The sequence below is a fragment of the Tamandua tetradactyla genome, chromosome 1, assembly GCF_023851605.1.
Source record: "Tamandua tetradactyla isolate mTamTet1 chromosome 1, mTamTet1.pri, whole genome shotgun sequence".
NCBI classification, from domain to species: Eukaryota; Metazoa; Chordata; class Mammalia; order Pilosa; family Myrmecophagidae; genus Tamandua; species Tamandua tetradactyla.
In genome coordinates, this window is record NC_135327.1 from 107,590,488 (window position 1) to 107,611,495 (window position 21,008).

The 21,008-nt window shown below is 40.3% G+C and overlaps 2 protein-coding genes across 6 annotated transcripts in view; one reads left to right on the top strand and one right to left on the bottom strand.

The window, feature by feature from the left end:
* The window catches only part of BZW2 (basic leucine zipper and W2 domains 2), a 59,679-nt gene extending 52,924 nt beyond the window's left edge, over positions 1 to 6,755 (bottom strand). The window contains exon 1 of one of the 3 annotated variants that reach the window (XM_077122369.1): positions 6,608 to 6,755. The gene's annotated coding sequence lies outside the window, so the exon portion shown is untranslated. Of the gene's footprint in view, positions 1 to 5,791; positions 6,111 to 6,479; positions 6,500 to 6,607 lie in introns of those variants that run through there. The other 2 variants (XM_077122378.1, XM_077122380.1) reach the window with 2 other exon arrangements.
* A 328-nt stretch (positions 6,756 to 7,083) lies between these two features.
* ANKMY2 (ankyrin repeat and MYND domain containing 2) overlaps positions 7,084 to 21,008 on the top strand; it is a 68,931-nt gene continuing 55,006 nt past the window's right edge. The window contains exons 1-2 of one of the 3 annotated variants that reach the window (XM_077122360.1): positions 7,085 to 7,376; positions 16,227 to 16,291. In XM_077122360.1, the coding sequence (XP_076978475.1) occupies positions 7,310 to 7,376; positions 16,227 to 16,291 (132 nt within the window). In that variant the 5' untranslated portion in view covers positions 7,085 to 7,309. Of the gene's footprint in view, positions 7,377 to 16,226; positions 16,292 to 17,882; positions 18,135 to 21,008 lie in introns of those variants that run through there. The other 2 variants (XM_077122361.1, XM_077122368.1) reach the window with 2 other exon arrangements.

Genomic DNA, 21,008 nt, shown 5'->3' on the forward strand with positions numbered 1-21,008 from the left:
ATACGTGTTAAGGAGACCCACGGACTCAATACACAGATATAAGTACAAGATAAAATTGAAAAATATTCTTGAGTATGCTTTGCTAGTATTGGTAAATTTTGCATTAAAACAAAACAGATTTAGAAGTTATTCTAAATCATATTTCTTCCCCTCATAGATAAAAGGAACAGCTTTTTGGAAACTCTTAATGACAACCACAATCTATTAATGATTCACATTTAATTAATCTCTCAGGCTTAATTATTTTAGCAATGTCTTTATTCCATTCATCAGTAGATGGAGCTACAAAAAAATAAATTATAGCAGGCCAATAACTAAAAAAAAACAATCAAACTGAGAAAATAGCAAGTCCCTATCAATAATATTTCATAGACGGTTTCTTTGAGGGATGTTCTTCCTAGAATGCTCTCCTTTCCCTGCACTGCCCTAATCAACGTACCAATCCTTCAAGATCCAGGCAAGAGTCACCTTCTCCACGACCCAGCCTCCCCACTTGTATCTCTGCTGCACTGGGGGGACACTGGAGAAGCCTGAGTGGAGGAGGGGCCGCTCGAGCTGAGAAGGATTTGAATAAAATCTGATGAACAGAAAAGGGTGGAGGAGGGCATTCCAAGAGCAGGAAGTGTGGCTGGTGGGTAGAGAGTAATAGCATTGTGAGAATTAAAGCCGAAAGACTGGCAGAAGACAAGCAGACACTTAGAGGGAAGTTCCTAAGTGTCCTGAATTGTAGGCTGGCATGATCAGGACAGGAGTACAGGATGGCTACCTTAGTTCCTACTGCTTCAGGGGCTGGGCTTGTTTCCTCAAGAACAGTATAAGTTTCTTGAGCACAAAGACCATGACTTGTCCTTGTGAACATGCACACGACAGCTTTCTTATTAATATAAGAAATAAAATAATCTTGCAGAATAATTATTAAATTATATCTTTGATGAAAAAGTTTCTATGAAAATACTTTTCGTCTTTTAAAATATATACCACTAGGTCTAGAATTGTGTTATATATTTCACAATTGTAAAAATCTGACAGAACTGGCCCCTAAAAATAAAAAAAATTAGAAAATATTTTTATATACCATTTGATAGTTTACTGAGTATTCTCAAGTTTGGTTAGTGTCCCTATTTTATATATGAGGAAAATGCAAGCAAGAGAGGTGGGCTTGGAAAACACCCTAATGGCTGAGGCTTGAGCTTTGGTCCCAGCATGCCAGTCCCCAGTCGGGCAACTCTGCTGTCATCTCCCAGGGGGCCTGCACACTCGCCCCCACCACTAGGCCAGAAGAGGGTACCCAATGGGCCATTACACTCCACTGTCAACAGACCCACAGGGAGGCTTCACACAGAGACTGTGAACTCATTTTAAGGGGTGCTTTGTCTGTTGGAGTGAACACAATCCCACAATGGATAACAAATGACATGAGATAAAAATACCAATTTTCTAAGCTTAAAATATTCTTATTGGGAGAGTGAATGCTATCATTCTCCCTTTGATACAGAAATAGCATTCTATTTTTAATTAGAGGGAAAGTATTAATCTACTCATCAATAAGAGGTGCCAACCTAGAATTTTAAATTCCACAGTGACACCTCGTGCATCTAATGTTAATCTGAGTTGAGGCTGGATATGTATTAAGATGTACTATATGCTAATTCATTCTTACCTGGCAGTGATCTTGGACTGACAACATTCTCCTTAGATGTTGTAAAGATTGCTTTTGAAGCTTAATCAAATATCCTTAAAATACATTTTAAGCCAAGTTTGGGAAAACGTTATAAATGAGATAAAAAAGATTCCACTATATGTGGCATTTATATCTAATAAACATATAATATATCCAAAACATAATGAAAGAAACTTGAACATCAAGAAACATAACTTACAAGGTAACAATAATCAACAAAGTTGATCTATAAAGAAGAATTTACAAAAAGCACCTAGCAGATATAGCTGATGCTGAAACTGGCCTTGATTTCCTTACAGTAATATGCTTTTTATTTGTTTGTTTTTTCTTTTTATGTATTTTTAGTGAGATATCTTCACCTACCATATAGTCCATCCAAAGTATACAATCAATGGTTCACAATATCATTATTTTAATAATGCTGGTATTACTCAGCTTTAGTTTCCCCCTTTTTTTCTTTTTTTGGAAAGGTCTTCTGAGTCAGTTTATGAGGCATACAAGGAAATCAGTACCTCTACTTTATTCACATCTTGATTTTCTCAGTGAAACCAAATATACTCGCACCCCTTGTTCAGACTTGTCTGTAAATTACTTTGTCAGTTTCCTAAAAGGATGATTAACTCTCAGTGAGATATTCAGAAGCCTGTGACACAAGCCCTGAGTAATGCCAACTACTGTTTGGTTTTGGGGGGAAGTTAAAATGTGCAGTGTTTTATGGAAATGTCGTGTTCACAAGACAGTACTCTGCAGATTTAGGTGCAGCTGTTAAATGAACAACTGCATAAGCTAACTCCGGGAAAAAAAAACACATTTCCTTCACATTATTGTTCTTAGGTTTTAGAAAAAAAAACTAATTTGGGAGGCTGTTTTGCTTCCAAATATTTCATTTTGAAATTTTTAACTACATCTCAAAGTAGAGAGAACAGTATAATGAAGTCAATGTTTTCATCACCCAGTTTTAATAGTTCACATACACAATATTGTCCCATTTATACTCTCACCCATTCCCTCCCCTTCACATACACAGAATTTATTTAAAATGAATCTCGGAGATCACATCACTTCCTCCCTAACTATATCACTACCGACCCCTAAAAGATAAGGGATCTTTTAAAGTTATAACCACAGTATTATTTTCAAACCTAAAAAAATCAAAGTTGCTTAATATCATCAAATATCCAATCGGTCAAGAATTGTACCTACAGCCAAGAAATGAAAGTGAATCATCAAGGAAAACATATCTTTGAAAGACATAATCCTCAAAAAGGAACTATTCCCCCGCAGTAAAGAGGAAATAACGTTCTCTTAAAGCAAAGAGCTATAGGCCAGAGGCTTTAATGGGGAGATTCAGGAATGGGGTGCCAAATTTGCACAGGTGCATATGAATATTTTTTTCCTTGGTGGATAGCATTCATGGGACTGTCAAGAAGCTTGAGACCCAAATGTTTTCAGACATTTTGCTCTTGGTTATGGATGTGCGTGCTTAAGTGCCTCATCACATCACATTGCTAGGAACCATTAGTCAAGTAGAAAAACAAATCACCTAAAATAACTTAGAGATCAAACTGAACACAATTTGGCATGTACAGAGCATCTACTAGGTAAAAGACACAGAGATATGTTCTTGAGAAACCAAGGTAAATTGGACCTAGTTATTGTATAGTCTAGAAGTAAAAACAGTCAAATAGATTAACAACATCAAAAACAACATCTATAATAGAATGTCATAAGAAAGGTGTTTTAGTATTTTCATGGGGACCCCGACGAAGAAGCAATGAAGTTAATCCAGGGTGGTCAGGGCCCTGAGAAGACAGGAAAGAATCTGAAGATACCAATATTGACACTAGCAACTATGTCACATATTAATAACATCCCTGTGCAAAGATCTTTCTCAGCATCTCCTTTGTGAGGGGCACATATAAATGTGTTTACTAGTGTCTGAACTCAGTCACTGGTAGGGGTGGAGAGGGAGAGAAGAGGTGATCCTGGAACCTGTTGAAGGCAACTACGTTTAAGTATTGTCCTGAAAGTTGAGCAGTTCACAGGCCCTGGGGAGGGAAGACTTACTGAGAAGGGAGGGGAGGTTATTCCAGGAAGTGAGAAGCAGGAACAAAGGGGTAGAAATTACTGGCATGTTAGGAACTAGCAGTGTGGTGACGTTAGAGCAGAGTGTGTGGGAGGGGCTGGTTGACTGGAAATGCAGGCTGGGGCCACAGGTCCCAGCAAGGCCAGATTTGGGCTTCTATCTGTGGCCAGTGGAGAACCATTGACACACTTTAAGTGAATTAGTTCTGCGATTTTACAGCATAAATCTCATCTTCTGTAGATGGTGGGTGCTCAGTGTTTATTGAACTGATAGTTATTTAAATTATCTGGATGGAGAGAGATGAGCAAGAAGCAGGCTACTTAGGAATTCACAACAGTAGGTAAGGGAATGTCTAGGGAGGGAGCAGTAAAAAAAGAGATGCAGGGACTCATAAGAAAATTTCAGATATTTCTGAAATCATTATTTTAAAAAGGTGAAGAAAGAAACAAAAGACCAAAGCATCCTACAATTTTATGGAGCAACGTTAGTATGCCCCATTTTTATAAAAAAGTAAAAGTGGAAATATACGTAAAAGAAAAAGACATGTAAAATATCACTGAAAGGATATGACAGAAACAGATACACTGGTTGTGGGGCATGGAAAAGAGATTGAGGAAGGAGGTAGGAAGAGTTAACTTTTGTACCCTTGGCATGTTGAACCATATGAAAGTATTATCTATTGGCTAGTCAAATGTAAATATAATATAAATATAAATATATCATTTCCTCTTGACTGCAAGGCACATAGGCAAGTAATAAAGAAAAGGTTTTAGAGACAGATGTAGGTTCTAATTCTGGCTCTGAACTTCCTAACTGTGGGGCCATGGGCATATTAACTAATTAGTTTCTGTCCTGTTATCTGTAGAAATGTGGATAACATTGACTAATTCCTGGGTTGTTATAACAATGATTAAAATAATCTTATGCAAATAATCTAATAGAATATCTGGCATCAACTAAATACTCAATATGTAGGAGCTATTTTTGTCATCAGTAAAACTTTAATGTGAATACATTCTTAGAATAAGAAAGCTTCCTTGACCTAGTCAAATGTATAATCATTAGCTGGCCTAATTCTTACATTAACTATATGTACTGTAAAAACAATGTAACTCATTAGATGAACATTATCCAGCACATATCTATAGAAATTTAAACAGAATTTTAGGTAGAGTTCAGCTTTTACTAAGGTCATGCATTCCCAGAAGACTAAATACTAACCAGAGGCCATGAGGCACTAAGAAAATAGATAAGCTCCTCAAAGAACTGACAACCTCAGTAAGACAAAAAGGTATGACCTTCAAGTAACCAGGGCCCAAATTTGGCACAAGAGCTGGAAATACCAGCAATGAAGTACTTAATCCTGCCCATGCATCTTCTCCTAAAATATGAAATCACATGCTGAGAGAGTTTACAGTTCAAAAGAATTTTCCTAGGTTTGTGGATTCCTCCTACATGTTATAATTCAATTATAACTAGGTTATAATTCAATTGTAACTGTGGCAATAACAGCATCTCAATGTATCCAAAGACTGGTCATTCTCAAAAGCCTTACTACTTGTTGTGTGAACACCCCATCGTTATTAAAGCCATAGCCAAACAAAAGTTTCTTTGTTATACATTGAGATGAATAATTTCAGAGAATTTCCACTTGAGATGTTCAGGATCAGCTCAGTTCCGATGAAGCCTTAGGAAAAAAAAAAAAACAGCTGGAGTTTAGGAAAGATTTTTGTTAAAGGCAGGAAATGATGATGATCATCTTCCCAGATTTCAGAAACGCTAGTGCATGCTTTAAGCAAAATGAAGGCGCAAGGCCAGAGGAAAATGCACTTCACTTCATATACGGCACTATGGGGAGACAGGGTGGTCCTGGGATGTTTAACAAAAGCCCAACTACATAATTATTCAAATATTTCTCATTGAAGCAGACGGGTCTTGAGAGAGACATCAACACTAGTCTGCAGAAAACAGTAAGTAAACACCGATTTCTAAAGAAGCTTTCATTAACGCTGCAAATATGTTACCGATGCGAGCTCTGGAGGGGTGCCTGACTTCCTACCGCAGCCACCAGGTCTCATTTCTGAGCCACAGGACCGTGCAGACTTGCATTTCTCCCCATCTCTCTCTGCGAAGCTGTGGGCTCCGCATTGCACTTGAGTGAAGACTGGATTAAAGGGTGATCTGAAGCTATATATAGACTCTAACACCAGTTTGATCCTCGCGCCCTCACCCCTCCTCCACGTCCATAAATCTCAAGATCTGAGTTACAGAGAGGTTGGGCACTCCGGCAGGGCTAAGAGGCCCTTCCTTCCTCCTCCCCGAGGCCGTCTCATAAATGAAGCAAGTGTAAACTGCTTCCAACCAACGTTAATAGGCACCACCGGACGATCAGATCCGGTTTTTTCTACCGCTTCCAAACAGGCCAGAGAGAGGATGACAAGTGGTCGGGAAGGTGAGGCGCGCCAAGAATGCTGCCTTCTCTCGAGCCCAGTCTCACCTCGACCGTGGTAGGGGGTCTCCCCGGGAGCGCATCGGGAGGTGCCCCGCACGAGACCAGGTGCCCCGCCGCTCCCCACCGCGTGGCCGGCCTCGGCGCGCTCGGCCCTGGGGTCTCCCAGGGCGGCCGGCGGCGGGGCGTGGGGAGGCTCCCCACGCGGGGCACTGGCTCGTGGTGTGTTGGAGGTGGTGGAGGGCTGGGGAGACGTGGCTTACCACGGCCAGCAGGACATCGTTCCGCGGGCACATGCTCCTCCCCGGCAGCTCCCGCCGCTGGAAGCTCCCCGACGGCCTCCGGGGCTTGCAGGTCCCGCGCTCCCCCCACCCCACCCCGGCTCGCTCACCTGTCCGAGGAGGGAGCGGCGACGCGAGAGGCTGAGGGCTGCAGCGCTCACGGCGGCGGCGGCGGCGGCGGCGGCGGCGGCGACAGACAATGGAGGAGTGAAGGACAGACACATTGACACCGACACACGGAGCCCAATTCAACCCCGCCTCCCGCACCCCCGACATCCCAGCCCGCCCCCGGCCCTGGACGTGCCACTCTCGGGGGTGCCACGGGGATGTGACGAGAACCTGGGGACTCAGAAGGTCTCAAGGAGCCATCTAAGGACACCAGACTGGCATAAGATAAATTTTAAATCTTGAGTGATCCTAAATATCTGAATTTGACTGTATGGGGCTGGAAAACGTGCGAGAGGAATTTAGTTCTCCCCTCCATTTTTCTCTATTTGGCGTTTCCTCTCTGGGCTGGCCCAATGGGGACCTTTTGCTGCCTCCTCTCTCTTGGCTCCTCCTCCCAGCCAGACCAATGAGGCGTAGGGGGCGGTGACCGTAGCTGGGCCTGCAAAGAAGGCCCGCCTGGCTCGCGGGAGCTCGCCCGCGGTCTGCCCGCCGGCGGAAGGGAGGAGAGAATTCCAGCGTTTCCGCCCTGGCTGCTCTGGGCCCCGATCTCAACTGGCCTCCGCTGCTGACATTCCTAACGCAGATACACTGCTTCCTTATTATATTTCCAAAGACACAGAATAACCTTCAAGCTGGCGGGAGCAATGGTTCACATAGAGAAAGGCGAGCTGACCCAGGAAGAAAAGGAGCTGCTCGAAGTCATTGGGAAAGGTATGGGTGCTGGGCCGCGACGGGGCGCAGTCAGCCTGGCGGGTCGCTCCCCTGCCTCGAGGGTCCTTGGGCAGAGGTCCACGAGGTTGGAAGCCTCGCGCTGGAAACCGCGCACATCCCTTAGGTCTGGGACGGGCTGCGGGGGCGGAGAGTGGGGAGAAAGGGAAGCTTCCGGGCGGGATTGGGGGTGCTGGGCCGAGTCTGGTCCTCTACATCAGCTGGTGGAAACCTGCGGGTCTCCGGGCTCCACCTCCTGGGATGCGGACCTCCGGACGGACATTTTTCAAAACTCCTCGGTTGCTTTTGACCACAGTCCTTCTAGGCATCCGTGGCGTGGTAGTTTCAAGTTCTTAGGCGGGTGATTTAAGGGGCCGCATAGATTTCCCGAGGCCGAAAGGTCTGGATCCCTGGCCCAAGCTCGCCCCTGCTCGAGTTCCCATTTTTCAAGAAAGGCTTTATCTATTTTCAGAGAATAAGGTCTATAATGTGCCGCACCGAGGCTGCGGTCTAGGGCTTCCGTGGCTTCCTTCCCCAGCCCCGACTCCCGCAGAAAGAAGACGGCAGCCGGGCGCCCGCAGTCCGCGGTTTCCGCGGCCCACTCCCGGCGCGCCGGGTCCTGGGGAGGGGCACGCAGGCCCTGGGACTGGGGGGCCCCGAGGGGATCGCTGGTCACCCCGGAAGCCCCGTTTGCCCTGCAGTACGGAAGTGCGCGTTCCAGGGAGGCCCGCTACCTGGCAAGGGACCTCGAAAAAAATGCGCTTGTTTTAATTCAAGAATAAAATAGCCAAGTCAGCCCTCGAACAACAAGAGAACCCGGTCATCGCTGCATAGACTTAACCCAGTTTCTGGTGCATGTTGTGGCCAAGTGCCAGGCTGAAATATGAGCCCACACAGAGTAATTAAAGTTATTCTCCCTGCCGACAAGGAAATGTGAAGGAGAGAAAAACTCGGATTCGCGCTCAGAAGGTACTCTCGAGCTGAGCGCGCTCCATCAGATCGCCAGCAGCTGCGGCTCAAGTCACTCGGCTCTGTTTGTCGTGACCAGTGTTCGCCTGGAACAGCGGGAGGTTGATTAGGTGTTTTTATTGTTTTTGCTGCGTGGTTCTCGCCGACACGTCTGGCTTTGCAGTCTTTCTCTTCTGTCGGTGTCTGGGTAATTTTCCCTATTTTCCGTGACTGCGGAATTCAGTTCAGCAAGCATGTGAGTCATAGCTGTGTGCCAGTTACGGTGCTGGCAAAAAGAACACAAAAGACCACTCCCAATACACGAGGGACACAGGTTATATTTTTAAACAGTCCCGAGTGCTGTATAATATGTTCTCTCAAAAGTGTAAACGAGTGGGCAGGCCACGGTGGCTCAGTGGCAGAGTTTTCGCCTGCCATGCGAAAGAACCGGGTTCCTTTCCTGCTGCCTGTCCCTGTTAAAAAACAAAAAAGTGTAAACAGGTGAGCGGTTTTATCTTTGGGTCTCTGAAAGGGTGGAGGCAATCCTTGGATATAGTCTTAGCTGTCCACCAGTTTTTATTTTAAATATATAATAAAGCATCAGTATGAGTTTATTGTGAATATTATATAATAAAGAATTAATGAGTTAATTCCGGTTAGCGTTGTGATGTTTCTGGGCTCATATCGACTGTGGCATCGAGTTGGTGCGAGAGTGTGTAGATGCTTTTCCACTGCCTTAACTGGGCCAGGCTGATGAGAAAAAAAAATGAGGTAGAGGTAGGATGTGATGCATTCTTGTCAAGTAAAGACAAACGTGACATCACTGGGCTTTGTGAAAAGTAATAGGAGACAGGAGAAAATAACTACAGCCAACATTTATTGAAAGTTATGAGTCAGGCATAATTCTAAGCACTTTTCATGTATTAATGCATTTAATCGTGATCAACTAGGAATTATTTTTAAGCAATTATGTATAGCAGCGTGGGATGGAGTTTAATAGTGTAGGATAGGTCTGGTTTGGAATTCTCCCTCAATGATGTACCAGTAGTGGGGCTAGTTTAGGCAAGTAATTTAATGTGAGGTTCAGGTTCTCCATCTGAAAGAAGGGAATAATGATACCTATCTCAACAACAATGTTGTGGTAAGGTAGAAGCTAGTTAGTAAAGCATTTAAAATTCTGTATTAGCTATTAATATGGTAAATATTATCCCCACTTAAAGGACAAGTAAACTGAGGAACTGAGACGTTAGGTAACTTCCCCAGTATCACCCAGATAATGAGCGTCAGAGCAGAAGTATCATTCTAGCCTGTATTCATATAAATATACTTGCCTTAAAAACAAACTAAACAAAAAATGAAACAGCACTATTGCAATCAATATTCACTTTGAGAGGCAATTTAATTTAAGCAAAACATTGTCATCTGTTTTAGTTTTCTTGGCTGCCCAAGCAAATATCATGAAATGGGTTGGGCTAAACAATGGAAATTTATTAGCTCAAGGCTCTGAGGCTAAGAGAAAGCTCCAATCACGGCATCATCAAAGCAATCTCCCATCCCAAAGACTGGCATTCCCCGGCTGGCTGCTGACTGGTCCTTGGCCCTTGGCTCCCGTGTCATGTGGTAACGCACATGGCAGCCTCTCCTGAGGCCCTTGAATTCCAGCTTCTTATTTCCTATGGCTTTCTCAGTCTATCTGAATTTTATTCTGCTTATGAAACACTCCAGGAATAGATCAAGACCCATCCTGGTGAGCCACACCTTAACTGAAGTAACCTCACCAAAAGGTCTTACTTGCAATGGTTTCACACCCACAGGAATGTATTAGTTTGAGACCATGTTTATCTGGGAGTGCATATAGCTCCAAGCTACTACATCACGTATCACATTAAATGAAAGTTTAAATGTTATTGATTTTGTAATTTTGTATGCGTGTAATTTGGAAATCAATTTTTGCTTTACAGTTGAATAACGGACATAAGCAAAGTAGCAAAGTTTTGTATTTGAGCACATAAGTATTATTTTTATTTAGTGGCTGGGGGCAATAAAAATTTTTTTTATTTTTTTCCCTTTGGTACATTTCTCAACTTTGAGAAGCACTAGTTAGTTCTAGTACTTGGAACTAACAATAAATTTTTGGCAAAGTTTGACCTGTCATCTTGGACAATTTGAAATTAACTCAACAAATATTTGAGGGCCTCTCATCTGCCAGGCACTGGGGTTATATTAGCTGTCCTATAATCAGTGGCCTTATAGTCTAGAATAGTATATCACATGTGGTTTTTGGGCACTTTTACAACAATTTGTTCTGAGTATGTACACTAGGTATTCTACAGGTTGTTTATTTGTCAGAACCCAAGAAGTTGTTCCAGATGAAACTGAGAAACTGTCTTCTGCCTATCTATTCAGATCAGTCAATACAGCATCCATTTCACAACATTTAAGAGGAGAACATTGAAATCACCAAACCTCATTTAACTGGCTATATTGTTTGTGGATTGATCCACTCTTCTAAGTTCTATCTTTTTCATTGAGCACTGAAAAAGCACTGTCTCAAAATATGTTAAACCTTCTTTCAGAATATAAACCAGAAGATTTTTCCGTGACTTCTCTTGTTTAATCCCTGAAATTCCTGGATCACTGTTGCTAATATTTTTCTCATTATTTAGTGTAAAAGGAATATGACATAGGCTTGAACAATAAAGTTTTTCCCACTATGTTGGGGTACAATGAAAGTATAATAAATAGCATATAATTAAAGTATACATAAGTAAGTATACATCCATGAAAGCATCACAACAATCAAGATAATTAACATTCGATTGTTCCAAAATGTTCTTTATGCCCCTTTTTAATCTATCTGTCTTTCCACCCCATCTCCAGGTAACCACTGGTAGGTTTTTATCACTATTATATTTCTTGCTTCTGGAATTGTATGTAAATGAGATCATACCGCAGGTACTCTTTTTGCCTGACTTTCATTCAGTATCGTGATTTTGACTATCTTGTGTTCACTTTTTCTTCATTCTTTTCCTTGAGTACTGTTACGTTATGTGGCTATACTACAATTTGCTTAACCATCCATGTTGTTGGGCATTTCAGTTGTTTCCAATTTCAGTCTATTAAAATAAGATCCTCCACAGTTAATAATGTTATTTCTAATGCCTTTATAGTTTAGAAACATTCCTCCCTGCTAGTAGTAATCAGTTATAATACAGCGTTCAAAGAACAATTTAACTTAAAATAATGATTGCCATTAACTATAAGACTGGGCAGATTATGCAACCACTATGAGCTTCATTTTCTTCATTTACAAAATAACACTGCTTTTAGATGCTTTTTTGTTGTTGTTATACAGTGCTTCTTAATCCTAAATTAAGGACTCTGTTACAAAATCTAAAAATAGATATGAGTAAAGTAGTAGAACTTTTAGAGACATCACACAAACACATTTTCTGATGATACCATTAGAAGTCTCTTAAAAATATAAATCTATGATTATACATAAATCCGTATTCATATATTCTTCTAAAATTAAGACAAATATTTTTAAATGATTTTTCTTATACATAAAGCTTAAAGCATCTAAGAAGTTAACTAATTTTTTTAAATTTATTACTTAACTTTGATTTAGGTCTTTTTGAGAATTCCACCAACTAATGATTGAAAGCTTTACATATCCAGATCTCATGGCTCTCTGATGCATTTCGGAAACAGAAATGCCAGAAATGTGTTTGTTTTGTTCTTCTCTTTTTTGGCTACATCTGCATTTCTTCAGAAGGGGACCTGTGGTCCCAGTCTAGATACTGGAAATGTCACAGTGAATTATACTGTGCTGTCCTGAATGTAAAAATAACGAGTGAGCTAATATGCACCTAGGGCCTACTATGTGCCTCACATCGGGACAATTTAGAACACTACATGATGGATACTGCTGTCTCCGTTTTTTAGATTAGAAAACTGAGGCCTTTGTAGGTCAAGTTCAGGTTCCTGGTAGAGCTGAAAGGGCTGTAGTGTGATGGAGTAGAGGGCAATCACAGCGACACGAGCATATCTGTCTCTTAGCATCAGCTTTTCTCTATTAAAGTGGGCTGGTTCACCAGGTAAGTTGAGCAATCCCACCTCAGTGAGGCAGGTTGTGTGTTCTTTGGCTTAAGGAACCTAGAGAAAATCTCAAAAGGGAAACAAATAATTAAATATTTCCAAAGTTTAGGTCTGTTGATTTTTGTCTCCAGTGAAGGTAAGTGTTGGCTCATTTGTACATCCCTTCTTATAATACTGTAACCGTCATATTAAGAGTTTGCTAAATCAGATTTAACAGTTTTCTTTCCCAGAATAAAGCAATCCCTCTCAACTTAATTGCAAAATATTGTTTTGAGTATATGCATAGGAAGTAAATGCAAAAAGTAAAAATCCTTCTGTGTAAGCCATGCATTTCACATTGCCATGTTATCCTAGACCATCTATAATTTTGTTACTAATGTCTTTAAAATTAGGAAAAATAAATTAAAGGTCATCTCAAGTTTTGCCTCTTGTTATATTTTGCTCATGTATTTCCCCAAATCTGTCTTAATCCTCTAGAAGTCCAAATGATTTCAGATAATTTTTTTCATTCTGGTCCCTGTCTCTGAAAAGACCAACCTTAACCTACTGAAAGATGTGTATATGTACCCCATCTTTGATTATTATTATTATTTAAGAATTGCTCCCTGGCAGACTTAGCATAGGTTGTTGGCCATTAGGCCAAACATTTTTATAAAATTACCATCCTGTTTTCTAACATGAGCCAAATGTTTATGATTGTTCTACTCTCCGCCCCCCCCCCCCCCCCCAACATTTAGCAGAATTTGATATACTCACAATCCCTCTAGTATTCTCCATTTACTGCCTGAATGTCTCTTGGTCAGTTAGAAAATAACTTCGTTTATTCCTCAGTTGATATGGGATACAGCTGAAGCTGTATCTTCTTCAGGGCGTGAGAGCTTTTGTTCACTTTTAATTCATCTCTTAAAAGTATTTGAGCAGTTTCTGATGGCCAGCCGTGGATATGGATGAACTGTCTTCTAGAACTTGGTTATGTGCTTACATGATCAAAGGCTTTCCCCTCTCATTCTTTATCCCTTCAGACAGTGACATTAACTGTCCTCACATGAGCACAGGATCAGAAAAAGCCACTATTTAAAAAATAGCTGCTGTCCTGTTTGTATATAACATGGTCTTTCCCAGAAACTTCAGGCATTTATGTGACATCTGAGACTCAGAGTCAGAGCTCTGAAGCTATTGAAAGTCAGCAGTACCCCATACAGGAACTGTCCAGAAAGTTGAAACAGTGATCAGGCATTGAGTATAGACATGACTGAAGTTGATCTGGATAGGACTAAGGTTTATCAGAAGACTGGGTAAAGAATAATATCATCCATGTTTTAAAACTTCAACTTCAATATGAGGCTAAAAGGAGAGATGTCTGTGTGGTGCAAAATTGATATTTTGGGTGGTGCATTTCCTGATTTAACTTATATGGTCAGTTTAGTTACCACCATACGTACATGGAATCTTGAATAGAGCATGAAATCTTATTGGTTTGTCCAGATTAGTATGATACCCCGATAATTCCCAGAGAGATTTGGACAGTGAATAAAGAAGTATTTGCGAAGTCCCCTTGGGGGAATGGGGAGAAAGGGGGCAATATTCAACTTCCCCTTTTGGAGAATTTCTGATATTCTCACAAGCAATGGGGACAACCAAATCAATAGACTAAGCCCTTGATTTTGGGGTTCCCCCAGTGAAACTTATTCCTGCAAAGGATAGGCTAAGCTACTTAAAATTAGGCCTAACAGTCACCCCAGGGAACTTCTATTGTTGCTCAGATGTGGCCTCTCTCTGTCAGCTGACACAGCAGGTGAACTCACTGCCCTTCCCCTCTATGTGGGACATGATTCCCAGGGGTATAAATCTCCCTGGCAACATGGGACAGAAATCCTGGGATGAGATAAGACCTGGCATCAAAGGATTGAGAAAACCTTCTTAACTAAAAGGGGAAAGAGAAATGAGACAAAATAAAGTTACAATTGAGAGGAAGCTGTTCTTACGTGATATATAGATATCCCCTTTTCAGTTTATGGTGTATTAGAGTGGCTAGAGGGAAGTACCTGAAACTGTACGGCTGTGTTCCAGTAGCCATGTTTCTTGAAGATGATTGTATAAGGACATAGCTTTTACAGTGTGACTGGGTGATGTGAAAACCTTGTGTGTGATGTTCCTTTTAACTAGGGTATGGACAGATGAGTAAAAAAATAAATAATAGGGGAACAAAGGTTGAAATAATTTGGATAGATAGAAATACTAGTGGTTAATGAGAGGGAAGGGTGAGGGTTATGGTATGTATGAGTTTTTTCTTTTTTATTTCTTTTTCTGGAGTGATGCAGATGATCAAAAAAATGATCATGGTGATGAATACACAACTGTGTGATGATATTGTGAGCCACTTATTGCATACCATGTATGGAATGTTTGTATGTTAAGAATATTTGTATGTTTTTATGTTGTTTTATTAATAAAAATATTAAAAAGAAAAACAGTTGCTGTCATAATCCAAGGACTTGTAGATCAGCCACTTGACATTTTCCCAAGAGAGTGATTTCTTTTACTAGGAGATGTTTCACTGTCTCTCTCTTGGTGAGAGGCACTCAGATGTCTTACCTAAGAAGAGGGGTTAGCAAAAAAACAGGTATGCTTATCTTTATTCTCCATCCTACTTTTAATTCTGAACTATGAGAGAATTTAACACATCTGTAAGCTATAATTCTAAATTTAGAGAAGAGAAAAAATACCTCAGGTTTGAAGAATGCTCCTGTTCTTTTGTGTCCTTTTGACAGAGTGGCTTATCTCAAGCTTTGTCCCTGAGAACATGTAATTTCATTGTTGTCTTCTCAGTCAAACTACAGTTTTTTTTTTTGACAGACTGTTTAGCTGGCTCTTATTAATGATGATAATAGCAAAATTCTCTCCCGCAACTACTTGTTTCTCTCATTATGCTTTTAGAAGACTGGAAAAACCTGACATTCAATTACAGTTTACTTCCAAATTTGTGGAGGACTGACCTGCAGATTTATACTAGATGACTTTCAGGGTGATAATCTGAATAGGGACCATAGGGTGCTTTTATATAATATCAAATTTTAAACATTTGCTTTAAACGAAATAGTTCCAAACCAAGCATTCTTTTCTAAACATGCCATCAATTCAGAAGGTGTAGTGGTGACAACTTATATAACTACTGATTATATTTTGAGCTCAAATTATAATATTGACTGGAATTGAATTTTCGCTTTTTCTACAAGTGAATCTCAGATCTCAAGCCTTTTCCAAAATGCTTCCTCTTTTAAAGCATTCCAGTAAAGTAATCAAGACCCACCTGGAATGGGTGGAGTCACATCTCCATCTAATCATTGCAGTTGGGTGAGCCATATCTCCATGGAGATAACCTAATCAAACTACCAACCTATAGTACTGAATAGGGATTAGAAGAAATGGCTGCCTTTACAAAATGGGATTAGGATTAAAATGCTTTTTCTAGGGTACATCCTTTCAAACCAACACAATGCTCTTTAAAATTTGTCTCAGTAGTAAGACTTTTACACTTTGTAGTTATTGTGTTATAGCCAAAAAGAAAATGTGGCCAATTTAATATACTCTAAGGTTAATAAAAGTAAAAACAGAATAGAGCTATTTTAGTTTCTGTGAATCTAGCTGGGTAATTACTTTGCAGAATAAAGAGTGTGCGATTGGATGCCTTGTTTCTTAGCAAACCAACCTGACAATTTAAAGTTTATTTCTGTGATGTTAGAGTTTTTTCCTGTTCTAGCAATAAATGACCTTACTCTGCATCTGTGTTGTTGTTTTTTTAAGGTACTGTCCAAGAAGCTGGAACACTGTTAGCCAGCAAGAATGTTCGTGTCAACTGTTTAGATGAGGTAAAGCAAAAAGTTTAATAAAGTGTTTTATTTCCCATGAAAATAGAGAATACATACAATTTAATAAGAATTGTTCTCTAGCATGTGTACACAAATTATACTTATAATCTCCAAAGCAAATGTAAGCAAACCGTCCATAAGAGACACATAAACGTATGAAAACAAGTCTAATCTTATTAGTAATCAGATACATGCAAATGAAACCAAAATCATTTCATTTTCTTGTTGAATGTAGGAAGCATGGGCTTTTATATGCTAAGGGATTAAGTATAAATTGATATAACAGTCTGTAGAAAATTTTGAAATATGTATCCATTTTCAACAAGTTTATCCTTTGATCCAGCAGTTCTGTTAATAGAGGAAGTTAACTGAACCTAAATTCAACTTTCTAGAGCAGCTGCTCTCCAAAATAACCGAGATGAAGGTAATGTCTTTTCTGCACTGTCCAGAATAGTAGCCATCAGTCACAGGCAGCATTAAATACTTGAAATGTTTCATGTATGACTGAGTAGTAGGATTTTAAATTTTAACAACTTTGTTGTTTGTGTATTGACATACAATAAACTGTACATATTTGAAGTGTAAAATTTGGTATGTTTTGACATAGATATTCACCTGTGGAACCATTACCACCATTAAGGTAATGAATATACCCATCAAGTTTAACATTTTTCTTATACCTCTGTTAACTTGCTTTTCCGTCTATTTTAGTTTCTTAGGAAGCTTAAGCAAATCCATGAAATGGGTTGACTTACACAATGGGAATTTATTAGCTTATGGTTTTGAGGCCAAAAGAAAGTCCAAATCAAGACACCATCAAGGCAATGCTTTCTCTTCAAAGACTATAGCTTTCGGAGTTTGGGTCCCAGCAATCCCAGCTTGTGTCACAGGGCAAGGCACGTGGTGGCGTCTCCTGGTCTCTGCCTTCTCTTCTGGGTTTCCTTGAGTTCACCTTCTTGCTTCCTGTGGCTTTCTCTCTCTCTGAATTTCATTCTCTTATAAAGGATTCCGGTAATAGGATTAAGACCCATCTTGATTTTTTAAACTGAAGTAACCTCAGCAAAAGGTCCTACTTATAATGCGTTCACACCTACAGGAATGGGTACCATTTAAGAACATGTTTTTCTGGGGAACATGCAGCTCCAAACCACCATACCGTCTCTCTCCATCCCAGTCCCACAGCAAACATTGATCAGCTTCTGTCGCTATTCCTCAGTTTGCATTTCCTAGAATTTTATATAATTGATACCATATAGTGTATACTCTTTTTTTTTTCTAGTTTCTTTTACTCAGCCTAGATATCTAGAGATCAAACCATGCTGTAGTATGTATCATTCCTACTTTTTTGGCTGAGTAGTTTTCATTATGGTTATACCACATACTGTCTGTCCATTAAACTATTGAGTTTTGGGTTGTTTCCAAATAGAACTGCTATGAACATTTACATACAAGTCGGTATGGATGTGTGCTTTCATTTCTTTTAAATGATTTATTTCCTCATGGGTTGTATTTTCTTTGCATGCCTGTTTTTTGTTTGTTTTATTTTATTTTCTGGATTCCAGACATTATGAATTTTATTTTTTTGGGTGCTGAATGCTTTTGTATTCCCATACTCCTGAGCGTTTTTTCTTTAACACAGTTGCATTGTTAGGAACAGTGTGATCCTTTCAGGTCTAGTTTTTAACATTTGTTAAATGTCGGGTCTGTTAGTTCTGTGCTCTGTCAAGGTCTCCTTATACCCCTCCTCCCGCTTATGAAGGAAGACCTTTCTTTGCTACTCAGTGTTCCCTGGCTATTGAAGTTCTACCGTGGTTGATGGCAGCAGACCCTATGCCTAGTCTGTGTGAGTGGCGGGGCCCCATAGCCTTTAATCCTCTTGGTTGGTTCTTTGACCAGGCATAGGGGGGTTTCCTTACGCACACGCACGATCAGTACTTGTCTGAATATTTGAGGGGCGCCCTTTGCAGACCTTTGTGGTTCTCTCTGCAACTCTCTTCTCTATATCTTGAGAGCTCTAGCCACTTGGTCTCCCAGGACTCTCACCTCCATCTCCTCAGCACAGGGAGTGTGTTGGGCTCAGCCTGGGCTCCCTCCCCTGCACCAGTTCCTAGGAACTCTTAATGCAGTAAGTTGGGGTAATCGTGGGTCTCACATCGTTTGTTTCCTGTCTCAGAGGTGATTGTCCTTTATTGCCTGATGGGCAGTGTCTTGAAAATTGTGGCTTTTGTGCCTGATTAATTTCACTCAACATGATGACTTCAAGATTCATCCATGTTGTTACATTATCAGGACTTCATTCCTTTTTATGGCTGAATATTATTCCATTGCATGTTTATACCACATTTTATTTATCCATTCATCAGTTGATAGACACTTGATTACTTCCATCTTTTGGCAATTGTGAGTAATGTCACTGTGAACATCAATGTACAAATATCTGTGTGAGTCCCTGCTTTCAGTTCTATTCCTTGTATACTTAGGAGTGGGATTGCCAGGTCATATACTCACCTTTTTGAGGAATGGTCAAACTGTCTTCCACAGCAGCTACATCCTTCTACATTGCCACCATCAAGGAATGGTTGTTCCTATTTCTCTTCACCTCTCCACTTATTTTCCATTTTTTAATAGCAACCATTCTAGTGCGTATAGAATAATATCTCATGGCTTTGATTTGCATTTCCCTGATAGCTAATCATGGTGAGCATCTTTTCAGGTGCTCTATGGCCATTTTTATATTCTCTTTGGCGAAATATCTATTCAAGTCGTTTGGCCCATTTTTTAATTGGTTGTCTTTTTGTTGTCAAGTGGAAGGATTTCTTTATATATCCTGGATAGTAAACCTCTTTTTGGATTCCAAATATTTTCTCCCATTGTGTAGGTTGCTGTTTTACTTTCATGGTAAAGTTTTTTGAGACTGAAAGGTTTTTTATTTTGATGAGGTCCCATCTATTTTTTTCTTTTGTTGCTTGTAGTTTGGGTGTACAGTCTAAGAAACCAATTGCCCACAATTGTGATCCTGAATAAGCTTCCCTAGGTTTTTTTTCTAGGAGTTTGATAGTTCTGACTCTTATACTTTGTTTCATTTTGAGTTGAGTTTTGTGTAACATGTGAGATAGGAATTCTCCTTTTTTTGCAAATGAAGATCCAGTTTTTCCAGCACCATTCATTGAAGAGACTATTCTTTCAGTTAAATGGACTTTGCCTGTTGGCCAAAAAATCAGTTGGGCATAAGTGTGAGGGTTGATTTCTGAGTTCTTAATTCAAATGCATTGGTCTGTATGTCTGTCCTTGTGCCAGTATCATGCTATTTTGGCTACTGAGGCTTTTAATAAGCTTTAAGATCTAGAAGTGTGAGTCCTCCAACTTTGTTTCATTTTATCAAGATGGCTTTAGCTATTCAGGGCCCCTTACTCTTCTGTATAAATTTGGTGATTGGCTTCTTTTCCATTTCTGCAAAGAAGGTTGTGAAATTTTACTTGGGATTGCACTGAATCTATAACTGCTTTGGGTAGTGTTGACATCTTATTGATATTTAGTCTTTCTATTAGTGAAATGGAATATCCTTCCATTTAGTTAGTTCTATGATTTCTTTTAGATAGGTTTCTTTGAACAAATCCTTTACCTCCTCGGTTACATTTATTCCTAGATATTTGATTTTTTAGTTGCTATTGTAAATGGAATTTTTCTTCTATAATTATTCTGATTGTTCAGTGCCTGTGTATATAAACACTAATGATTTGGGGGTATTGATCTTGAAACTTGCCGTTTTGTTGAATTTATTTACTTGTTCTAAAATCTTTGTTGTAGATTTTTTCCAGGAATTACCTTGTATGGGATCATGTCTTCTGCATAAAGGAAAAGTTTTACCTCTTCCTTTCCAGTTTGGATGCCTTTTATTTCTTTTCCTTTACCTAGGATTTTCTTGCTGGATGACTTTGTTGTCTGTCTGTTCTTTGACTTTCAGTTCAGTTTCTTCTAGTCCTCAGCTTAGGTTTTGTTTAATAGATCAGAATTTTTCAGTTCTTGTTTTTTTTTGTTTCTTGCCTTCCTGTATGGTGCCTTTCCCCACCCCATAGGAGGGTCTCCTTAGGTATTATAGACCCCAGTCAGATTTTCCCAGACTAAACTGGTCTCCTGTCAGGAGGAAAGAGTCATCTGTGTCAGTTTTCCCTGAGAGTGAGACCTAGCAGATTAAAAGGCTTTCCTATGTAGTCTCTGGACTCTGCATTTTTCCTACCCTGCCCAGTATGTGGCACTTTTCTGCCTGTAGGTCCCACCAGCATGAGGTGATGTGGTACCTTTAACTTCAGCAGACTCTCCTTGCTGGGGGCATGGTGAAGGCAGAGGAGAGATTGTAGGGCTGGCTTTAATCACTTCCCTTTTCCAAACCCTGGGGTCTGAATTCCTTGAGGGAGGAATTCTACCTGAGCTGGGCCCTACCCCTCTCCTGGGGAAGGCATAGGCTCCAGATAAGCTCTCAAACAAGCCTGTTTCTGCCTATGCCTGGGGCAGTCGAGCCCTAGAAGCCTTGCAGCTTTATCCAAAGAGTAATCAATCCATAGAAACACAGCCACAAAAGAGAAAAAGAAAAATCCTTTTCAGAGCAGGACCCTGTTCCTCAGGTTTGCCAATCAAGAGCTTAAGTTGGTACGTTGCTCTGTGTATCTCCAGGTCCTATGTGCCCCCTCCTTTCCTGCAGGGCCGAGACCTTTTCAGA